Genomic DNA, 20,124 nt, shown 5'->3' with positions numbered 1-20,124 from the left:
CTATAGGATTTCACATGACTTAACGGGACTCAAAGGTCATATTAACCCCCTAGTAGGCTATATAATGGGCTACTAACTGCCTAACCACCAGTCACAATCTTTGTCCTGGAGTTTAAGCACATCCCCCAGATGGCGCACAAGCCAAGTCCACCAGACTCTCAGGTCCATCATTTGTGCACTTAAATGTCCTGGTAACCTCCTTCAGCGTTTCTATCACCTGGTGCATATGTTTTGTAGGCCTATTAGACCTTTTTTTGTCTTGGAAGCATGTGAATCATGGTAACAGTCCCAGTGATCCCCAGTTTCACATCCCATGGTTTATCACCAGTATGAATCCATTACAGCATGATCAGATCCCTCAGACGATCACGCACATTCACAAGAGTTCCCATTAAACGGTTTACCACCAGTAGGAATCCTGTCTTACAGAAGCCCTAGGCTGCTGGGAACCCCTCCCCCCCTTCACAAATCCTACAGGGGCATCCCTTTTTTAAAAAATCTAAACCCATTCCACGTGCGCATTCGTATTTCCCGCGTAAGGAACTCATGAACTAATGGTGGCGGCACCTGTTATTACTGGACAGAACTCCGACATCTCTGGATGTGTACATCGAGGATGTAACAACTCGCGTTCTCCGTGGTATCGCATAAACAAACATGGCGGACGAAGGTGAGAAAAAAATTCCTCAAAATTACCACAAATAATGCAACAAGTTAAAAGATCTGGATATTTAGACTGTTAAAATCTGGACCTAATGATGAAGTGACCTATATAGATTCATTTTAATAACTTTCTGTTATCTCGTTCCCTTGATTTTACGCGTTATTTGCCCTTGAAGCGGTCAAAATGTCAAATAATTTTGACATTCTTCATTTCTTGGCCTTGCCGCCTTGGCCTGGGCATTATATGAGATGACATGATGTAGCTACTTGGGCATGAGATGACGTAGTCGTGATTCAGTGGGGTTAATTTTATGTGAAATCAGCTCAGGACTAGGAGGACTGACAAGACCAATGAACTATTCCTCTAGTCTTACAATACATAACATGCTTGTATGCATGTGTTACGCGCATTTTACCGATCTGCGCTATCTTAAGATTGCGCTGCGCATTCTTAGGATCCTATAATTGCGCGGCAATCTCGAGATCGCGCAAGGGAGTTGGGGGGGGGTCTTGCGAGCCAATGAACGAATGATGAATGATTGTCCTGCAAATAATATAACTGACTTATTATGTTCTCTCCGAGAATTTGCAACATCAGACTGCATAAATTATGATGAAATATATGAACTATGGGTTGCCATTCCAACAATAATCTTCCGCACGGATCATGGGCTTGAATTTTGTGAAAAGTCCCATCAACTTCTGCAATGTTACAAGAAAACGAGGACGGGAAACTTGGTGTGAAAGAAAATGGTGTCCCCTACGTACTACTGTCACGAGACACTAGTCACCCTTGTCCCACAACAGGTAAAACTATAGTAGTAGAATTCGTTCTATTGGTCAATGATTGTTCAGGGATTGTTAGATTTATGGTAAGGGCCGGTGTAACATCTGTGGTTGTTCCCCATGTTTCAGTGTTTCCAAACAATAGGCAGCTAAAGAGACCATGACTTTTCAATAGGGGGGGATACACAGAAAAACTCGTCAATCTATTTTTGAGCGTTCCCAAACAATGAGGGGAAACACTCAAAAACAGAAACACTCAAAAACATTACACCGGGGTAAGGGGCCGTTCATAATCATCAATGTGAATAAAGGACACTTAGTGCGAAAGAAAATGTTGTCCCCTACGTTATTCATCAGACTATAATCCCACCTTTGGTGACAAAGAAAATGTCGTCCCTTGTGGAGAGTAAGTCATATCATATTGGTCAAAAAGTGTCATAGTGAGATCTGTTCACATTATCAAAGGCATGGCCGCATTAATTACCACTGCTAATTAGGCTTCTGAGATGATGGTCAGTAAATATTGGTCAAAGTGTCATAGTGAGATCTGTTCACATTATCAAAGGCATGGCCGCATTAATTACCACTGCTAATTAGGCTTCTGAGATGATGGTCAGTAAATATTGGTCAAAGTGTCATAGTGAGATCTGTTCACATTATTAAAGGCATGGCCGCCTTAGCGGCTTCTGAGATGATGGTCAGTATAAAATATTGGTCAAAGTGTCATAGTGAGATCTGTTCACATTATCAAAGGCATGGCTGCATTAATTACCTACCACTGCTAATTAGGCTTCTGAGATGATGATATGTTCATATTTGACTTGACACAAGCCAATTTTAGCACTTACTAATTATCATGATTAATATTCATTGATAATATTTGGTGAAATGATCACTATGACAGAACGCTAATTTACATATAATTACCAATTACCAATTATCAATTATCATTAATTGGTGAATAAACTAAGTTCCATGACAATATTGTGCGACTGTAAGTGTAAATATCATAAACATTGTATTGTGTAATCATATATATCAAGGAAATGTAAATACTATTGGGATGTTATCATAAATAAAATAATTATAAACGTATAATAAAATCTTAGTTATTATTAGATGTATCTCTTTAGACAGTCACATGACAGTAATGTGACTGTTGGTGTAGCAAAAAATTAGGTGAAAAATAAAGCTACCAATGGCAATGCAAAGCTGAACATGTAAAAGTATCATCATCTCTAAAATGCGCAATCGGCAAAAAGCGCACGCTCACCCTTGCGCGATCTCGAGATTGCCGCGCAATTAAACGATCCTAAGAATGCGCAGCGCAATCTTAAGATGGCGCTAATCGGTAATTAGCGTGGAACACATGCATTGTGTGGCCCTGATGGCTATGCCTGCAATGCTGCTCCAAATGTAGGCCTAGGCCTACTGACAAAAGAGACACTGACTGTTGAGCGACTTGCATGTTGTGTCTCTCTCAGCCCCAGGGTCGAGTGTGTGATAGCAATGACATTGTCGTTGTATGTCTCCATATTATGAGCCCACTGAAAACTGTTTCAATGATAAGCTTTTTATTCCAGTGCAAACAGAACGAAAGAAGAAAAAGAAGAGAACCAGATCCAAATCAAGAGATAAAGAGAATGAAGATGCCACTCTGATTGGTAGGTCTTGCCTCACCACTTCCAAATTCAATGTGACCTCAATTGCGTCGACACAAAATCGACTCGTTGTTGTATCGACATTAGTAGACTCTTTCCAATGAAGTAATGGTATAGTATATGACACAGAAGTGTAATTGCCCACTAAAATATTGCTTGCAGAATCTGTCCGTTGATGCAAAGTATTGAAGTAATACAATCTTTGTTTCAGGATCTGAAGATGAAAATCAGAATACAGCAGCCAAGATTGACGAGCTCCTCAAGCAGGCTCTTGAGGAAAGCAATGCGTAAGTCAGAAATACTTAGGAATTTATATATTATGATATTTGGCGACGTAAGCAGGGCACTGGCCCAAATTTCCTAATCATTGACTTTTCTACTCGTAGTCATTCCAGAAGTTTGATGTGGCTCTGCCTGTTAATGAGACTGTCTTCGTGTGATCTTGTGGATATTATGCACATATTTTCGATACATTCTTTGTAACCTTTTCTCACATGTCTCATGCAGGGATACAACCAAAAAGAAAAAGAAGAAGAAAAGGCCTGTTTCAGAGGATCCCATGGTGAGTAGATTGGAATTGTCTGTCTCCAATGAAATCATTGATGACATTAACTACAGTAAGTCTATCTGAAGATGTTCATGTACCTGATATGGTAAATGGTACTTCATTTTATGTCCTCATCAAGGCAGTCAAGGCTGGTTTCGTAGATGGCGTAATCTCTGGGCCACATTCAATTTTATCTCCTGTTGATTGATAGTAATTCATCCTTATCGTGCAAAGCAATTCATTTATTACCAATTTTCAAAAAGGCAGATTTTGTTCTTTGTTTAGATTGAAAAGATTAAACGAGGAATCAAAAAAGATGACGATGCCGCCCTGATCGCTAATACTTACGATCCTGAAGACAGTCCGAAAAATACCAAAAACAAACGTAAACAAAAACCAAAGCAGACGGAAGGTGTTGAGAATCCTGCCTTTGATGAAGAGAAAGATGTCGACACCCCGGTCAAGAAGGGGAAGAAGAAAAAACAAAAGCAAACAGAGGAAATAGAGATGGAAGACAAGTGAGTCTTTAGGGAATACCTCTAGAATATTTGCTGTTATGCGTAGTATTTAGTTAAGAATAATGTTCTGAAAGATATGCATATCTCATCCGTCAGATTTTATATCTTGTATGATATGCACCATGAGAACTTTGTGTGTTGATTATCTTTCTGACTGTGCAGTCCTTGGTGTATATTCCATTCCAAAGAGTAAATTGGTATCATTAATTGGTATGCTTTTTAGAACTTCAGCATTGCAGCATTTATGATATCCATTTTCAAATTTCTTTCCAGACCCATGTCGATATCAGAATTGGTCCCACCAGCTACAGAGACCAAGAAAAAGTATGTATCTTCCAAATATTGAGACAGTTCTCTTGAAGTTTACCAATCCATGCTAGCTCCATATTTTAAGTTCACACATGTCTTGAACATATAATTTCATCGTATTCATATTTCAGGCGCAAGAAATCTCCGCGGCCAAAATCCTCAGAGCCAGAGCCAGAGCCAGAACAACCAGATGAGGAGCAGCCACAACCGGCCGAACGTGTCAAGAAGAAGAAGAAGAAGAAACCGGTGGTGAAGTCTGAAGATGAAGCTGTGGAGGAACCGCCACAACCAGAGACAGAGGAGCCTGGGGTGGATGTCCCAAAGAAGAAGCCTCGGAAGAAGAAAAAAGGTAGGTCGACTTATTCATGATTGATTAATATTAACTGAATGTGAGTCGAAATCAAATAATATCGGCCCATCTTAATCTTGATAATGATAATGAATAATTTTATTGATATTTAAAGCGCTGAAATAATGTGAAACGTTGTTATAGACAGTGTTATGCATAGAATAAGACAGAGGGTGGTCTGACAGTGTGCTCGGGGAAAAGTCATAGTTTAACCTCGCCTCAATTTTTCAGCTCGCATGGCAGACACTCAAGAAGATGAAACAGCTGGGACAGAGGAAGAGCTGGAGCCATTGAACACTGGCGATGATATAGAAGAGGATGAAGGTGAAGCGGTCGACGAAGGTCGAGTGCTCGGGATACAACTGCATCGGACCGATCGTCTCAAATCAGATTTATCCATATCACATCCGCTCGTTAAAATCACTGTCGTAGATGAAGACACTGGCCTGTTGTTGTCAAAACAGTCTAGGTAAGATTGTAAAGAAATCAGATTCTTTTACTATGGTTTAGCAGTTCTTTAGCTTGTATTTTAGTGTTCTTACGCTATGGCAATGTTTATTTCTATTTACCTGTGCCACAAGAAAATGCAATGAACATGAAAAGTGGAGGCTTTAAAATATAATACACACAGCGGAATATCTATTTTCCTTCTTTTTCTAATGTGCTGGTAATCTGTGTTACAGGGAGCGACGGGTTACCTCATTTTTCGAATCGGACAACAGCCTTATTACGCCTATCATGTCACAACCGTATGATTTCAAGGAGAAGAGATCTACGATTCCAGTTTGGGAAGAATTGATTGTTTTCAACGAGAACTTCAACTACTTCATTCAAGAAAAACCAAGCGTTACAGTCTTTTTTGAGGTAGAGTATGAGTCACCTAGCAATGTTTGCATCATATTTTAACATGAATGAGCTTAACTGAAACCAAGAAGCTGCAGTGATACACACTAGGCGATATTCCTTCGTAAGAGTTCAGCACCTGCTAAGGTAAAGCAGCTTGACACTTGACAGTTTTCTAATAGGATGATGTATGCTTACTTCTTTTAGGTTGTTGATTTCCTGAGTATGAATGCTGCAAAAGAGCGATACGGTCGTTCGGGGAATGATGGCGGTTGGTATAGAGTCGCATGGGCATTCCTCAAGGTAATTTTCGACTCAATAATTTTTTAAATGTCTGAGTTTGTGCTACAAACCTGAAGTGAAATGCCAGTGAATGAAATGGAAGTCAATCAGCTGTGAACAACTTGTGTTGTCCTATGAATAATTGAGTTTAAATCCACTGGTACGAAATCACAATGCAGTGGCATGTCCAAAGGAACTTTAGAGAATCTTACTGCAGCCTTGATCAAGGATGAGACCCTTACATCCCTTAACTTGTGCATCTATGTCTTGTCCTTTTATTTATAAATTCTTCAGATGTCTTTTTGTGACACGACTCTCACTTGCTTTTCAGTTGAGAGGCAAGAATGGTCGGCTGAACACAGACAGAAAGCTGCGATTACAGCTCTTTGAGTGTCCATCAAGGTTTCGGCCTCAGAAGGATAAACCAGATGTAAATACATGTTCAATCTTACCACAAATTCACTTCCATGTACTGTACCCTGGGAAATATTCATGGGCATTTTATTTTTGCAAATGCACTGTCAAATGCAAAATTATAAGCATGAAAATTTCAACTGTTATGCATTAACCTGTAAATTTTAGCAGCAAATATCATGTCAATTTGATCTACCTGATAGTTGTTGATGGGTGAACCTGCTTTCATGGTTTCTTGGAAAAGATGCTGAAAATATTAATGGTGGTTGATCACATAGCTATTTCTTAATGAACTGTGTTTAATGTACATTTGCTTTAGGTTTACACGTGGTGGGAGTTCTACCCCCGTGACCATTACCCATCAACCCTTTACATAACAGTGAAGGGTATCGTCCCAATGTCATCGGAGGAAATGGTACCTGGAACGCGATCCATGTTTGCTACACAACCCGTAAGTTGAACAGATTTTTGATACAAGTTCTGAAAATCTGATAGTTTTCATGACAGCATTTAGAATCGAAGTGTACATGTTTTCGTTCAACCTTTCAGGAAATTGGTACAGTCTCATACAAGGAGTTGAGAAAAAGCATTAGTTTCAGGACGAAAAAAATGCGGGAGGAAGAGGACGCGTCACGAGGTCCATCGCAGTGGGGTCGACTACCTGGCCAGATGTGTAAGATACCAAACATGCTTTCCTTGACGCTACCAGCTGGAAAGAGGGGATGCTTCGTGGTCAAGTTCTCACATGATGGATTGTAAGTGTTTCTTGGTTGAAGACTTTGTCGTAGTCACTCGGCCAATAAATCTAATAAGCAACAGACCATAGTGGCGCTTGAAAATTTCTCCTGTATCGGAGGATTTTGGTTTCCCAGACTTGAAAACTCCTCAGAAATATTATTGAAACTGATTGTAAGTTCTGTTATCATACATTTTTTATTTCAGATCACTTGCTTGTGGATGCCAGGACAAACAGGACTATCCTATTATTATCTATGATGTAAGTTTGTACATCTTGTATTTACATTGAGAGAAATTTCTAACTTTCATTTTCGATTTGATGAAAATACAAGTGAAAAAAAACTTTATCAGCAGTTTGGGTCAAAATGTTCATCTATTGATTTGTGTAACTCTGACTATCTTGACTAATCGATTCTACCAAAGACTCAGCATTTTCTTCAATATTGTGTTTCTTCTCTCTAGATCCCAAGTGGTAAGCTGCGAGGAAAGTTGACTGGTCACTACGGTATTATTTATGACCTCTGCTGGTCTCGGAGGGATAAGTTCTTACTGTCAGTGTCTGGAGATGGTACTTCAAGGTAAGTGAACACCTCTCTTCCTATCATTAGTCTTTTGCATGCCCAGGAGAATGAAAATGTTTGCTGGCTGGCAGAAGGCTGTGACCAAAATCGTAGGACCTATGCTCCAGATCAACTTTTATTAGTCAAGTAACTCATCTTGTTTTCAAGTTTGAATGATAGATTGTATGAAGATGTATGAAGTGAATTGACAAAGTTTTTCTCTCAATCCAAGACCAACCGGCATAAAAAAGCATCCTTTTTGTTACAGGGTATGGAATGTGAAAAACTTTGATGAGCCCTCGGAAAAGTTGATGCCACATCCAGCGTTTGTGTACACTGGTCAGTTCCATAGTCGAGTGCGGACAGTGGTTGTGACTGCTGGATATGACTGTGTGATTAGGGTCTGGGACATCAAGCCTGAAGGACCACATGCAAAGGTAAGACAATACCTGCACAGTGTGTTTCTGCCCTGAATTAGGTGACTTCTTCTCATGACACGAATTTGAGTTGTTATATGTAAAGTAATACAATGATATTGTTGCATCTAAACTTGGCTAGTCATTTCTATCATTCAAAAGTGTGTAATTTTAGACCCCTCACAATCCCCTTTGGAGTAGTTTGCCTTATTATTACAGAGCCTTTAGGGCAGGGGCACAAGGAGTTCGAACCCAACACATGGTGTACATGAAACTGAAAAAGCTGATGCTAGCACACATTAACCTCCTGTACTTTTCACTGCCCATTTCTCAGTTTTAAATGATCGGTTTCTCTGTTTTTGCAGTTGTTACAAGAGCTAGACCTGCACCGCCACTTCATCAATTCCATATGCTTCGACGAGGACGGCTCCAAGATGTATTCCGGTGATGCCAATGGTATCATCAATGTCTGGAATGTCTTTGTCACGGAGCAGCCATCTAAGCGAGGCTTTTTGCGAGACTGGACATTGTACAAGGAACTAGTGGAGGACGAGTGTAAAGTAGGTCAGATTGTCTCCATCTGTTGAATTCAGGTCTTTGACAAGTCACTTATTCAAGGGCTATTGAGTAAATTTAGTTTCATGGTGACGCAAGTTGTACCAGAGTATTGTGGCCCAATGGCCGTGTTTTCAATTTGTGTTCTCTATTTGCCCAGGTCTTGGACAAGTGCTATATAAATGGCAGTGTCTGGATCCATTTCGCTTCTTTACTGATCACATTCTTGTCGATTTCCAGGGTTCTCCAATAAATCACCTGAAAGTCTTCCATGGCGACCGACGTCTGCTGATTCATTCTCGGGATAACACCATCCGAATCATGGATCTCCGGGTGTAAGTTTCCTGTCTTCTGTCTTCAGTGTGAAGCACTAGCATGCATCATTGCCTGTCTGATAGAAATAGCGTTCCATCGCAGTTAAGTGCTGAAATATTTCAAAAATGGCGATGTCTTATGGATTTCATATTCGTGAAATCAAATTTGATGTCTTTTTGTTTTTTCAGCTTTTCCATCATGCAGAGGTACATGGGTGCTTTGAATTTCCGGGAACATCTGCGCAGTTCCGTGACGCCATGTGGTAGTTTCATATTTGCAGGAAGCGAGGACAGTACAGCTTATGTTTGGAATTCAGAAACAGGTGAGTAATTGAAGATTTCATTCTTTCAACTTTTGAATAAGAAGTTTGACAGCAGAAATAGAAAGAGTTCAGCCTCAGCTCTCTGAAGAACTTCGAATTTTCAAAATTGAGTCCAAAATAAGCATTTTGACAGATATTTTCACATGCAATTGTTCTGAGCGTTGTCACACCGGCGTAGCTTCGGAGACCCAGTCCCAACAGGATGAATCACAGAATAAGACGTATCCCTCAGAAATATCTCATGATTACACTTTTCTTCCTTCAGGTGACCAAGTGGCCATGTATTCGGAGCTCTCCTACAGCCACGCAGTGTCCGGTGTCGACTTCCATCCTCACGATAATATTGTTGCCTTCTGCTCATACGGCGAACAGCAACCCGTGCTTGTTTACACATTTGACCCCAAGAGTAAGTCTTCTATCTCAGTAATGTCCTCCCTCACTTTACCAAAGTCACTTTTGTCTATTGATCTCATCTTGTTTGGCTCAACCCAGCTGGTCTTACAGACAAGTTCCCTCAGGCTGACCTGGTGCTTTCCATTCTTGGTCACTTAAGTATGCTCTCCACAATCTTTGATTTCTGTAGAGGCAGGTTTCAGTCACCAAGTTGTTGTACATGCAGATGTAGTCCTTGCCTGTGGTTGGTCTGTGCTGTGTTTGATCATGAGCACCAACAGCCCTGTGGTTGGTCTGTGCTGTGTTTGATCATGAGCACCAACGGCCCTGTGGTTGGTCTGTGCTGTGTTTGATCATGAGCCCAACGGCTCGTGGTTGCTCTGTGCTGTGTTTGATCATGAGCACCAAAGGCCCTGTGGTGGCTCTGTGCTGTGTTTGATCATGAGCACCAACGGCCCTCCGTACTTTTACAAAAGTTATCATTACAGCATGTTTACATATGTGATGTTGTTTTTCAGCTGCCAGACTTGATGCAGGTTGGGAGAAACAAGAAACACAAAAAATGGGCGAGACTGGGCTACAGTCTATGAAAAGGGAGGACACCAAGTAAGCATTTACAAATAATAAACTTAGGTCTAAGATTGCCTTTCATCTGCAATCCCATTTACTGTTAGATGAAACCTGAGGTCCCGGGTTCAATTCCCGGTAAGTCCCGGGATACTCATGAGAGAGAGCGTGTGACTCTCTTCAGCAGCATAGGTTTCAGCAGAGAGTCAATTTCTCTCTTTCTTCCAGGGGTAGTGCCTGGGGAAGTGACTTCAAGGTGTCGTCCAAGGCCGACTTGGATCTCATCAAGACGGAGAGATTCAAACGGGCCGCTGGAAAGCTAAGCACAGTACTGGTAAGTTATGATAGATTCATTCAGTTTGGCTGTTCATTGAACCAAAGTCACAATTCCATTCTTAACCTTTCATTTGTATGGAAAAACCTGCTTGACCTCGTTTAATGCATCTGTGTATAGAGCTAAATACCTATTTGCATGACATCAATGCATGCCCAAACAATTCGAGAAGGGTTTGTGTTTTCCAAAGAAATTTACTCTGACATTTTTTAACAGTTATGCATGTGTTAGCATATGCTTGTTGTATTTCATTCTGCAATAATAACACGTTCCCTTTTCAACATTACAGGCCGATAGTGTAAGTAACGCTGTCGTGTTTTATGGTATAGGCCACCTCATCATTTCCATAGGATTTTCTTTTTGGTCCCAAATGTATATATGTCATGGTTTGAGTGTTGGATTTGAGGTGTTCAGACTTTATCTTATGAATAGGGATAGTTTTATCTATCAGCATTATAGTTAAGGTGTACAGTAATAGTTTGCAATGCTATAAGACCTATTTGCTAGCCTTTTTAGCGGAAAGACAATTTTCGGGTTTCCAAGCTGTATGTTGATAGAACCACCACTAACAAGACACATCTCAGTATATGCATGAAATTCTGGGAGTTGTATTTAGTTCACGGCACTATGGAGTCCCATACACAAAGAAGTTTACTAACATCCCAGAAGAGAGTTTGATTTGACCTTACCCACTTAGCAAGACCCCTTCCCCCTACCCTTTTCTCATGCCGTCAGTTGCACAATGATGTGATAGTTTAGCAACTACCTTGTAGGCCCTGTTTTAAATGATTTGTTTGAAAGGGCCTTTGCTGCAGGTTCATTGGACTAAGATATCATTATAAGATGAGACTACTTGGACCCGCTACCTACCTACTCATGACTCAGAAAGATTGAAATTTGGAGAGATTGGAGAATATTAGCAAGACCATGTCTTGCACGTGCTGCATTACTGAACAATTCCTGTGCACTGGAACGCCACTAAGACAAGCCCTGCTCACATGACCACTGCATGTTATTACCTCCCTGCATGTTTTCATTGGCTTTAATCACATTTTCTTCACAGAAAGCGACAAATGCATTCAAGGATGCAGGTTCCGGGGCGGAGCATGAGCCCGATTATGGTCAGACCTTAGGTACATGGGGCTCAAGCACATTTGATTATACCTATTCATACGGACCTTCGATGAGAAGTGGAGTAAGTATATAGTCCATATTTGGGACAACTTAGGCTTCCTTTCAGGTTGGCCATCCCATGTTATGACTATGAGTTTCGTGTTTTACCCTTTCACTATCAGACATTTTGGTCACTATAAGATACCTGAAGGACCTCACTGACTCATCATATCTAGTTTCCCATCCAAACTCCATGCAAGGCACAGTGTATTTGCTTGTAGCAAATGATGGGCAGGGCTCTCCGACTCTGGTTACAACTTACAACTCACTCTTTCGTTTCGAGTCCATTCAAAACAACCCATCACCATGAGCAAAATATCATATTGGAAACAAATTCAGATGAGGATTAGCAGTGCAATTTTCTGTCAGTGGTGAATTTCCTTACATAGGCATTGTAGTTCAATATGATTTATGATAAGTTTATGACTATTAATTTGTACTAGAAGCAGGCCTTAAGCCAAGGTCATTAATGCATGAAAGTCTAACAAAGCATATTCTTTTCATTTGTGTTCTCACAGCCCAAGGTATGACATTAACTAAAACGGCATGCAGTCTATCTCCTTATAACCGCTTTATTGATTTATGCCTTTCCATTTGAGGAGGAGGACACTGATATTAACCTAGTAGTGTGTAGATTACAATTTCATTACACCTACCCTTCATTACAGTTCAATATTTCAGTTTCCCTGAATACCAACTCTGAATTTCCCTATTATTTCTTTTTTCCTTTGAATAGAAATGTCTAGAATTCTCGAAATCCTATTTAATTTCCTATCAGCGAGAAATTACATTTTCACAAATGGCAGATGCACAATCTGATCCGTTTTCTCTTCTATGTTTTTAGTGTTGTAAACTTCTCTTATCTCTGATCTTGTTACATATGTTTGATAAAACGAAATCAGTATATAATTCAAAGGGAGACTATTGACAGGAGCCAGGTGTAGGTCAGATCATGTTACATGAAGTCACTGATAGGGGTCTCTGCTACATGTACTATGAATCGTGATATTCTGATTGTAATATTCCATTTGATGCCGAAGGCGGGGGGGGGGGGGGGGGGGGTGGGGCTTTGAAACATTTGATATAATATTTGGCTATCACACCCTAGAAGTTTATCCTCTACCCACTTACATCATTTTAATGATATCTCCTTCTTTCAGAGTCCACTTCCAACGACATTCTCCCCGCACGCCTCTCGTGACATGGAATCGTCCATACAGCAGCAGATGTACATGTCACAGTCGTCCTATATGAAGGGCGGTATGAGACCAACTGCAAATGCCAGTACGTTGAAGTCTTTGCATTTCTTAACTGAAGCCTGACACATGCTCTGGGGTTATAGAATTTACACCTTATTTGTTTCTCATCTTGGTCCATTAGTCTTATGAATATTACTGTGTTAATAAGTTCATGGGGGAACTTTGCTCCTATGGACTGATTCTTGTGAAACTGTGCATACATCATGAAAGCTTCCCTTTAGCAATTTATTCTTCTTAGGTTTTGTGCACTGTTACAATTTTAATTTGCAAGTACTCTTCCTTTATTTGTGCCTCTCGCCCAATACTTAGTCTTACTCTTAGACGTTAATGAGAAGTTAACTTTACTAGAGAAATTAATGGGAAACTGGCAGCAGTTTTATCATGATGATAACTGATAAATCCTCTATTTTAGTGGGCCGTAGTGGAAGTCAGACTCCGGCATACATGGGAAGACCGCCACAGATGTCTATGACGCAGTCGGGTGGTCGGGCAGAGTTCAGCTTCAAGAGTTCTAGGAAGAAGATGGAGGAGGAGGAAAAGAAAATTTTGGTAAGGACGCGGCATGATCAAAGCACTGTAATATTACTGTATCGTCTGAATTGTGCCCTTAACCTATTTGCCTATTCATTGATCAATAACTCAACAGTGTAATTCCAATCCACTTGCCATGCTTACTGCAGTGTAAACCAGAAAATTTATTTTGGCAATTTGCAAACATTTCTCAAATGATTGTCTATGCCTCACTTTAAATTTTTCAAAATTTTCGTGATGATGTTTTTTTAAAATCTGAAATCCTCATATAACCAACCTTGCCTTAGGTGTGCTTAATATCTAACATATCATCTCTTTAATTTGATTCCTTTGTTCAGTTTAATAATTCCCCCATGAAACAGGTATGGTTAAATAAACCTCATCCTTCCCTTCCCTTTAGATCCATTACCCCCACAGGGCTGAATATTCACTTCCCTCTCGGTCATGTTAAACTGTACCTTTTGGAACCACAAGTATTGTGAACGCAAACTTTTGGTGAATGCACTGAATTTGATTGGTGTCTGTTCATCACTGACCAACATGGAATCTGAAAATTTTGTTCTGTGGAGCCTTTACCTTATTCCCCTTGCATGTTCCTTCCCCAAACCTCTGAACCCTTCGAACCCTGTCACTACCCAAAACCAACCTGTGTGAAACTGTCTCTGGTGACAATGTTACAGGATATAACTAAACTCTTTCCCCTACTGTGTGCAACAGACAGAATTCAAATTGACAAAATTGGACAAGTCACGACCTGCACACAATCATATTCCTGACAATGTCTACCTGAGTGATTTCTTCACACTATCGTTTTGTGCATGTATGAATATGATGACCTGTAAGACATCTATAGATATTGCTTTCGAGGCGACCAACAGATTTGTGTCTATCCAATGTCAACTTAATTTCCCATAAGTTCTTTGAAAACCGAGCATCCATTTCATGAATAAAATCATTTGGTCAGTGTGTTAGTTAGGATGTAGTGATGTTGAGGGCTTATGTATTGAGATGATTATGCTCAAATAGTGATCATATAGTTTTGTATTGTCCCTTTCACTGCATGTTGGTTTTGCTCGAGATTCATTAGAAAAGTCCAAGTGAGACTCCTGTGGATTGACGCACGTTATCAGTAAGAGTTGAATAAACTGTCAGGAGGCGAAACCATTAAACCACTGAAACCCTAGGCCATCACGATCTGTGAAATATGTGTCAAGTATGTCTTACCCTGTGGTGAATTTTATCCTCAAGCATCACTCCGTACTTGCCTATCTCAAAACCAATGAGTATCATTGCTGCGATATGATTTGAATTTCCACTTTAAGTTTTCAAAAGTTCTTTCTCTGTTATTGAATCATGACTCGTATCGTAGTGTTACATAATATCCATCTGTCATCTTTCAGGTAGTGGCACTGTACGACTACAATGCTGCTCGCTCCGATGAGCTATGCTTGCGACGTGGTGATGTTGTCACAGTCCTCTACAAGGACAATGATAACTGGTGGATGGGCGAGTTACTCGATGGACAGCAGGGGTTCTTCCCAGCAAACTATGTCGCTGATGAAGGTGCTAGTGATGGTGACATGGCAGGATTTAGCAGTGGGGATGAACTTGATGAGGCCAAAGATACAAAGGTAAGAGGCTGGTTCTCAGAATATGGAAGAGTTGAGAAGATGCGGTGGGAACTAGTAACTAATTTTATACAATTCATGATGTAACAAGAACAAAACATTTCAAATTTTCGTTATTTTTTCTGTATATATATGGAATAAGGAATTAGCTTCAGCCTGTGGGTCAATTGATCAGAATTGAGAAATGAAGTAATTTATGCCTCGAATCATTAACCTGAAATATGCATATTCTGTAACGTGTGTAGGTCAGCTTTGCAGATGAAAATGTAAGTTAAAACCTTAAAAAAAGCTTGTTGTTACTCTGTCAGTGAACATATCGCCTTCTCTGTCCTTGTCTTTTGTGGCACGAAGTTGTTATGAGTGCATGGAGTCATGCTAAAATGAGATATACCTGTACTGTAGGCTCTTGCCAACTTCTGTGCTGTTAGATCAGCTTGGTGCTAATCCAATGTGAATGATTGAATTTCTATTTTGGCCATCTTGATCTTTTGAAGTCTGTTGACGTGCTTTTGAGGCTGTGATTGCACATTCTCATGTGTGCTTGTAGATTTCAGTTTTATGCAACTTCCTTCTTTGTTACTAACTTTAAGAAATATGTTCTTGTATATATTATTTTAACATACTGTATGTGTATATGATTAGAGGTGGTAGGATTTTATCTTAGGAATGAATGTCAGGGTGATCTAAATTCACCCGAGTCTAAAAGTGTGGCCAGTCACCATTTGGGTTAAAATGGGTAACAAATTACAGGTTAAAAATGCCCTATGTTGCTGATGAGGCAAGGTTGTTGAATTCTGATGTTTCTGGACCTAGTTAGCCCTTTAAAAACATTTAATTTCTGTTTTCAGACCACAGCAGTCGTGACCAGAGGAGGGGATTTAAAATTCATATCAGGACCTGACACACTGGAGGCAAAAAGGTATTTCGCCATGTTTCAGTTGGCTGTTTCGTTCATAGTCCTTTGCTCTAGTGCAATGTCTGTTGCTAAGTGAAGTGTAGGACATAGAAAGTGCTGCAAAACTTGTCAGAATTTTCAAAAACTGTTGACTAGATCGTTGGAAACTCACTTACCAATTGGCACCAAACATCATTCGTCTTTACTTCATTGTATAACATGGCCGTCCGTTACTATTGCAGGAATCGTCATACCAGAGGAAGGCTTGACTCAGTTGACAGTACAATTACGAGCACAAGAGGCAGACCACCTTCTAAAGACAGGGACCCAATGGGTTCAGGAGGTGGGTCAAGGCGGCCCTCAAAGGATCGAAATGGTAGTACTCTTGGAGTCGACCCAATGGGTAGTGGACGGGGATCAAGGCGACCATCCAAGGACAGAGATACTGGCAGTACTGGTGCAGGCTCAAGGCGACCATCCAAGGACAGAGATGCTGGCAGTACTGGTGCAGGCTCAAGGCGTCCCTCCCAGGACCCCATGGGCAGCACCACAGATTCCAGGCGTGGCTCAAGGGATGAACTCCTTGGTCCCAAGGCTCGTGCTCGGAGACGGTCGAAGGATAGATCGGGCGACTTGGAGATGCAGACCATGGGGTCAACAGCGGGCTCAAGGAGGGGCTCGACTGAGAACCTTCTTGATACCAAGGGAGAAGGCTTGTCAACAATCGCACGGAAAATCGTGAGAAATAGGGAGAAAGCAGCTGAATCACAAGCTTGAAGGACTCGTGTAAATTAATAATAAGAACGTCGACATCGGCAGATTTGTTTATAAAGTGAACCGTTGGTTCGTCTTTGAAAATGATAAAATGTATCTATGAAACAATTTGAAAAATCAGCATTCTATCATATCAATGCAACCTAATATGTTAGGTATGTTTGCCTAGAAGACTATATCCTGTTTTGAAAAAGATGCGGAAAGCCTCTTGCTGTGATATGTCCAGATGTTATGCACATGACCCAACAAATACCTCTTCTCATGAATCAATAATGATGTATAACTGATTCCAGTATACAATTCGATTGTCCTTATATGTGATCATGATTTAATCAAAATTTGTTAAAAATTGAGTTTTGGTGAATTTTAGAACAGTAGCGATAGTATGTAGCCCAGGGTAGTTGGTTGATGAGGTATCCCGAATCCAGGTTTTCACATTTTCAATTTTTTTGCCATTATTTCTTAATTACTGATTTCTAGTAGGACCAACTATTAGTGTCATACAAATTTGCATTCTACTATGCATGATGAAAAAGTCTTAAAAGCTGAATGTATTCTTCAAAGTTACATCCATGAAAATCTAACAGTGTAAATGGGTTAATCAGTCCATTGAATGTTTTTCCTCCCTACAGAAGACGAGAAATTGTATCTATTATTCCGAATTCCACAGGTGTGGACTACAGTTGAGAGCAGAGTTGTTGTTGTTGCCACTTTTGTGTAAATGGCTAGAAAGAGTTTATCATAATTTATCTTGGGCAGACTGTATGTTGTGTGACATACAATCCTGTGTAGTCTTTCCTCTTGGATTTGGCATGGTTGCTTTTCACGCCTTTGGCTCAAGTGGAGTCCACTTGTGTCATTAGAAAGCAGTGTATGAAAACCAAGAGAAACAATGTGGTGTTTGTAATACATTTTATAAATGTCTGCCGCGATGACCTAAGTCCCGTTGCAGCCCATATATCAAATGAATTATCAAATAGTTCAAAAGAAAAGTAAATGGTGTTAATGAAACACTTGATTCTGATTGGATATTAACACTAAGCAAATGGTTAGGTGAGATTATACAGAACTTTGCATGGATGCAGTTTGATGGGTTATTATGGTTGTTGTATTATATGACACACCTCTGAATTATTTTGGTTCGTGATTGTTCCATGATAGCTGTTTACAATGTAGATCTCCAGTGTCCTTTCCTTGCCCAAATTACAGCCATTTTCATAATTGAAAACTTCTTTAATGATATTCCCTCCAAGTACTTATTCACAAGTGATTATTCTGTTTTGTTATTGATCCCACATGAAACATTTTGGTATCAGTTTGTTACACATCCACAAACATGTAAATATTTGCTGAGCTGTCATCTTGGAGTCTTATTTGATGCTAAAAATTGGTAGAAATGTCGTCTGCTTAATATTTTTGAGACAAAAAAACAACAAAAGGCAGTAGCTTACTCTTACCAAGTCTCTAGGATTTGAATAAGAGTTGAAAATGTACAAGTTTTATTAAAAGAGTAAGCAGCTCTATAAATTTCACCCTATGGTTGATCAGGTGGAGTTCAATCTGATATTAGAATGTATTTTAGATTCGGTACCATATGTAGCTATGATTTTATGTCTGTAAGTAGTTGTAGATATAGATTAGTATTTATTCTCTATCTATTGCATGCCGTCCATTTTTGTTGTGTCACACATAACTTATCTAACTTGATAGTCATTTTAGAGAAAGCCTACCAAACATAAGAAGGTGGGGTTCTAGTGTCAGAGAATTTAGCATGACTGTAATAATGAAAATATATTGGTTATTTTACTGCGGTAAAATAGTTTGTAGTATCAAGCATATTCTCAAAATTAATGAAATTAAAATTGGAAGCTGGTCCCTATGCTGTTCTATACTGAAATGTGCCTTTGGTCAAAGGTCCAATTAATTGTTAACAGTTTTTGGAATGTTACGCACTTTAAAAAAGGTTATCTCATGCTGAAAAACCATGCAAAATATCTTAGCTTTGTTATATTTTGAAGAACTAGGCCTACCTGCACTTTTGATGTTGAAATTGTTGTACTTGTACTTGTTCTGTACATAATACAAGTCTGTAAAATGGTGCTCCAACACTTTGGAAAAACCTGTTGTCTTTTGCACCCACATCAATATGAATCATTTGCCAAAGTTTCTTGTGTTCATTTGAAAAAAGTATGTGGTTAAAATACACCAGATGAATCAAAGTATACATGTACACAAGATAGAAAGAACTGTTTGAATGGTGTAAAAAGGGTACACCTAACTCCTAAAATGTATTAAACTGATCGGACTCTTGTGTTTTTCAGAATCTATGATCTTTGTAGTAAAATGGTAAACATATCTACTTAATTTTGTATCTGTACATTTGTATGTATATAGAACCTTTGTATTCATCTGTATATTCCAATGAAGTTTTAGAGAACATTTATTTGTAAGAAAAATAATGTTACAAATGAAGACACACTTCTTGATTCTGTTATTAAGTCCCAATTTGGATTGTCCCACAAAGGATAGTTGCACATTTTGTCAGATATGGCTGATATGAGTAAAGCCTAGTAAATGCTTTTACTTCAGTTTTTGTACAGAAAGGCCTAGTGTAAATGTGCAGGAAGCTTGAAGTAAAAGCATTTGCTAGTCTTGTTCACTTCACCCATTGTCAAAAGCAAGATGATTTTAAAGACTATTTCACAATGTCTGAATCAAGAGGATTCTGAAGACGGTGTCACGATGTCAAAGACAGGAGAATTTTAAAAGCAATGTCACAAACAGGAGTTGAAGACAATGTCACAAACAGGATGATCGTCCATGTACAAGTCACAACCAGTAACATCCTTTAAAAGGTCTCTCACAATCACGGGCAGTCCTATCCGAGATATTTGTCACAACCAGGAAGAGTGAAAATCAGTCCTAACACCTTGCTGTCATGTAAGATGTACCAGAGACAATGTCACATCAACAGTGGTGGGTTAATGATGTCCCCGAGTTTATGTCTTGATAGTGACATGTCTGTCCCAAAGACAGGCAGTATGTAGGCATGGTAGTGGTTCTCTTTCAAGGGCGAGATGCACTTGATGTAGGACTGGTGTCTCAGGTTGTCCTAAAAGGTTCTTCTCCAAGAAGAGCAAGATATGGATAGAGGGCTAGTTATATTCCCAAAAGAAAGTAAGTTGTCCTCCAACAATGACCAGATGTACTTGATGAAGTGTTAGATACATGTATTCAGGGTGTCTCAAAAGACAGTAGGTTAACTCCCAACGATGACCGAGTGTACTGGATG

The 20,124-nt window shown here is 39.7% G+C and overlaps 1 protein-coding gene across 5 annotated transcripts; it reads left to right on the top strand.

Annotated features, from left to right (window-relative positions):
• The first annotated feature begins 640 nt into the window (after positions 1–640).
• On the top strand, positions 641–19,306 carry LOC135486104 (jouberin-like). 5 transcript variants are annotated; one of them, XM_064768628.1, is made up of 30 exons: positions 641–670; positions 3,033–3,113; positions 3,322–3,397; positions 3,618–3,672; positions 3,943–4,175; positions 4,449–4,499; positions 4,616–4,833; positions 5,065–5,302; positions 5,517–5,697; positions 5,884–5,979; positions 6,290–6,388; positions 6,692–6,823; positions 6,922–7,127; positions 7,315–7,369; positions 7,573–7,688; positions 7,939–8,107; positions 8,452–8,646; positions 8,882–8,976; positions 9,145–9,278; positions 9,544–9,684; positions 10,190–10,277; positions 10,467–10,572; positions 11,636–11,767; positions 12,906–13,029; positions 13,417–13,553; positions 13,874–13,897; positions 14,936–15,166; positions 15,409–15,429; positions 16,012–16,082; positions 16,301–19,306. In XM_064768628.1, exons 1-30 carry the CDS (start codon positions 658–660, stop codon positions 16,833–16,835), a joined length of 4,053 nt encoding a protein of 1,350 aa, XP_064624698.1. In that variant the 5' UTR covers positions 641–657; the 3' UTR covers positions 16,836–19,306. The 5 variants fall into 5 exon arrangements, with proteins under 5 accessions (XP_064624698.1, XP_064624695.1, XP_064624699.1 ...); XM_064768625.1 differs by lacking the exon at positions 641–670 and adding an exon at positions 1,213–1,470; XM_064768629.1 differs by lacking the exons at positions 641–670; positions 11,636–11,767 and adding an exon at positions 1,213–1,470.
• The last annotated feature ends 818 nt before the right edge of the window (positions 19,307–20,124 follow it).

Source organism: Lineus longissimus, chromosome 4 (genome assembly GCF_910592395.1).
Source record: "Lineus longissimus chromosome 4, tnLinLong1.2, whole genome shotgun sequence".
Classification (NCBI taxonomy): Eukaryota; Metazoa; Nemertea; class Pilidiophora; order Heteronemertea; family Lineidae; genus Lineus; species Lineus longissimus.
Note: the sequence above shows the minus strand (reverse complement) of the source record. Positions and strands in the feature narration are given on the sequence as shown.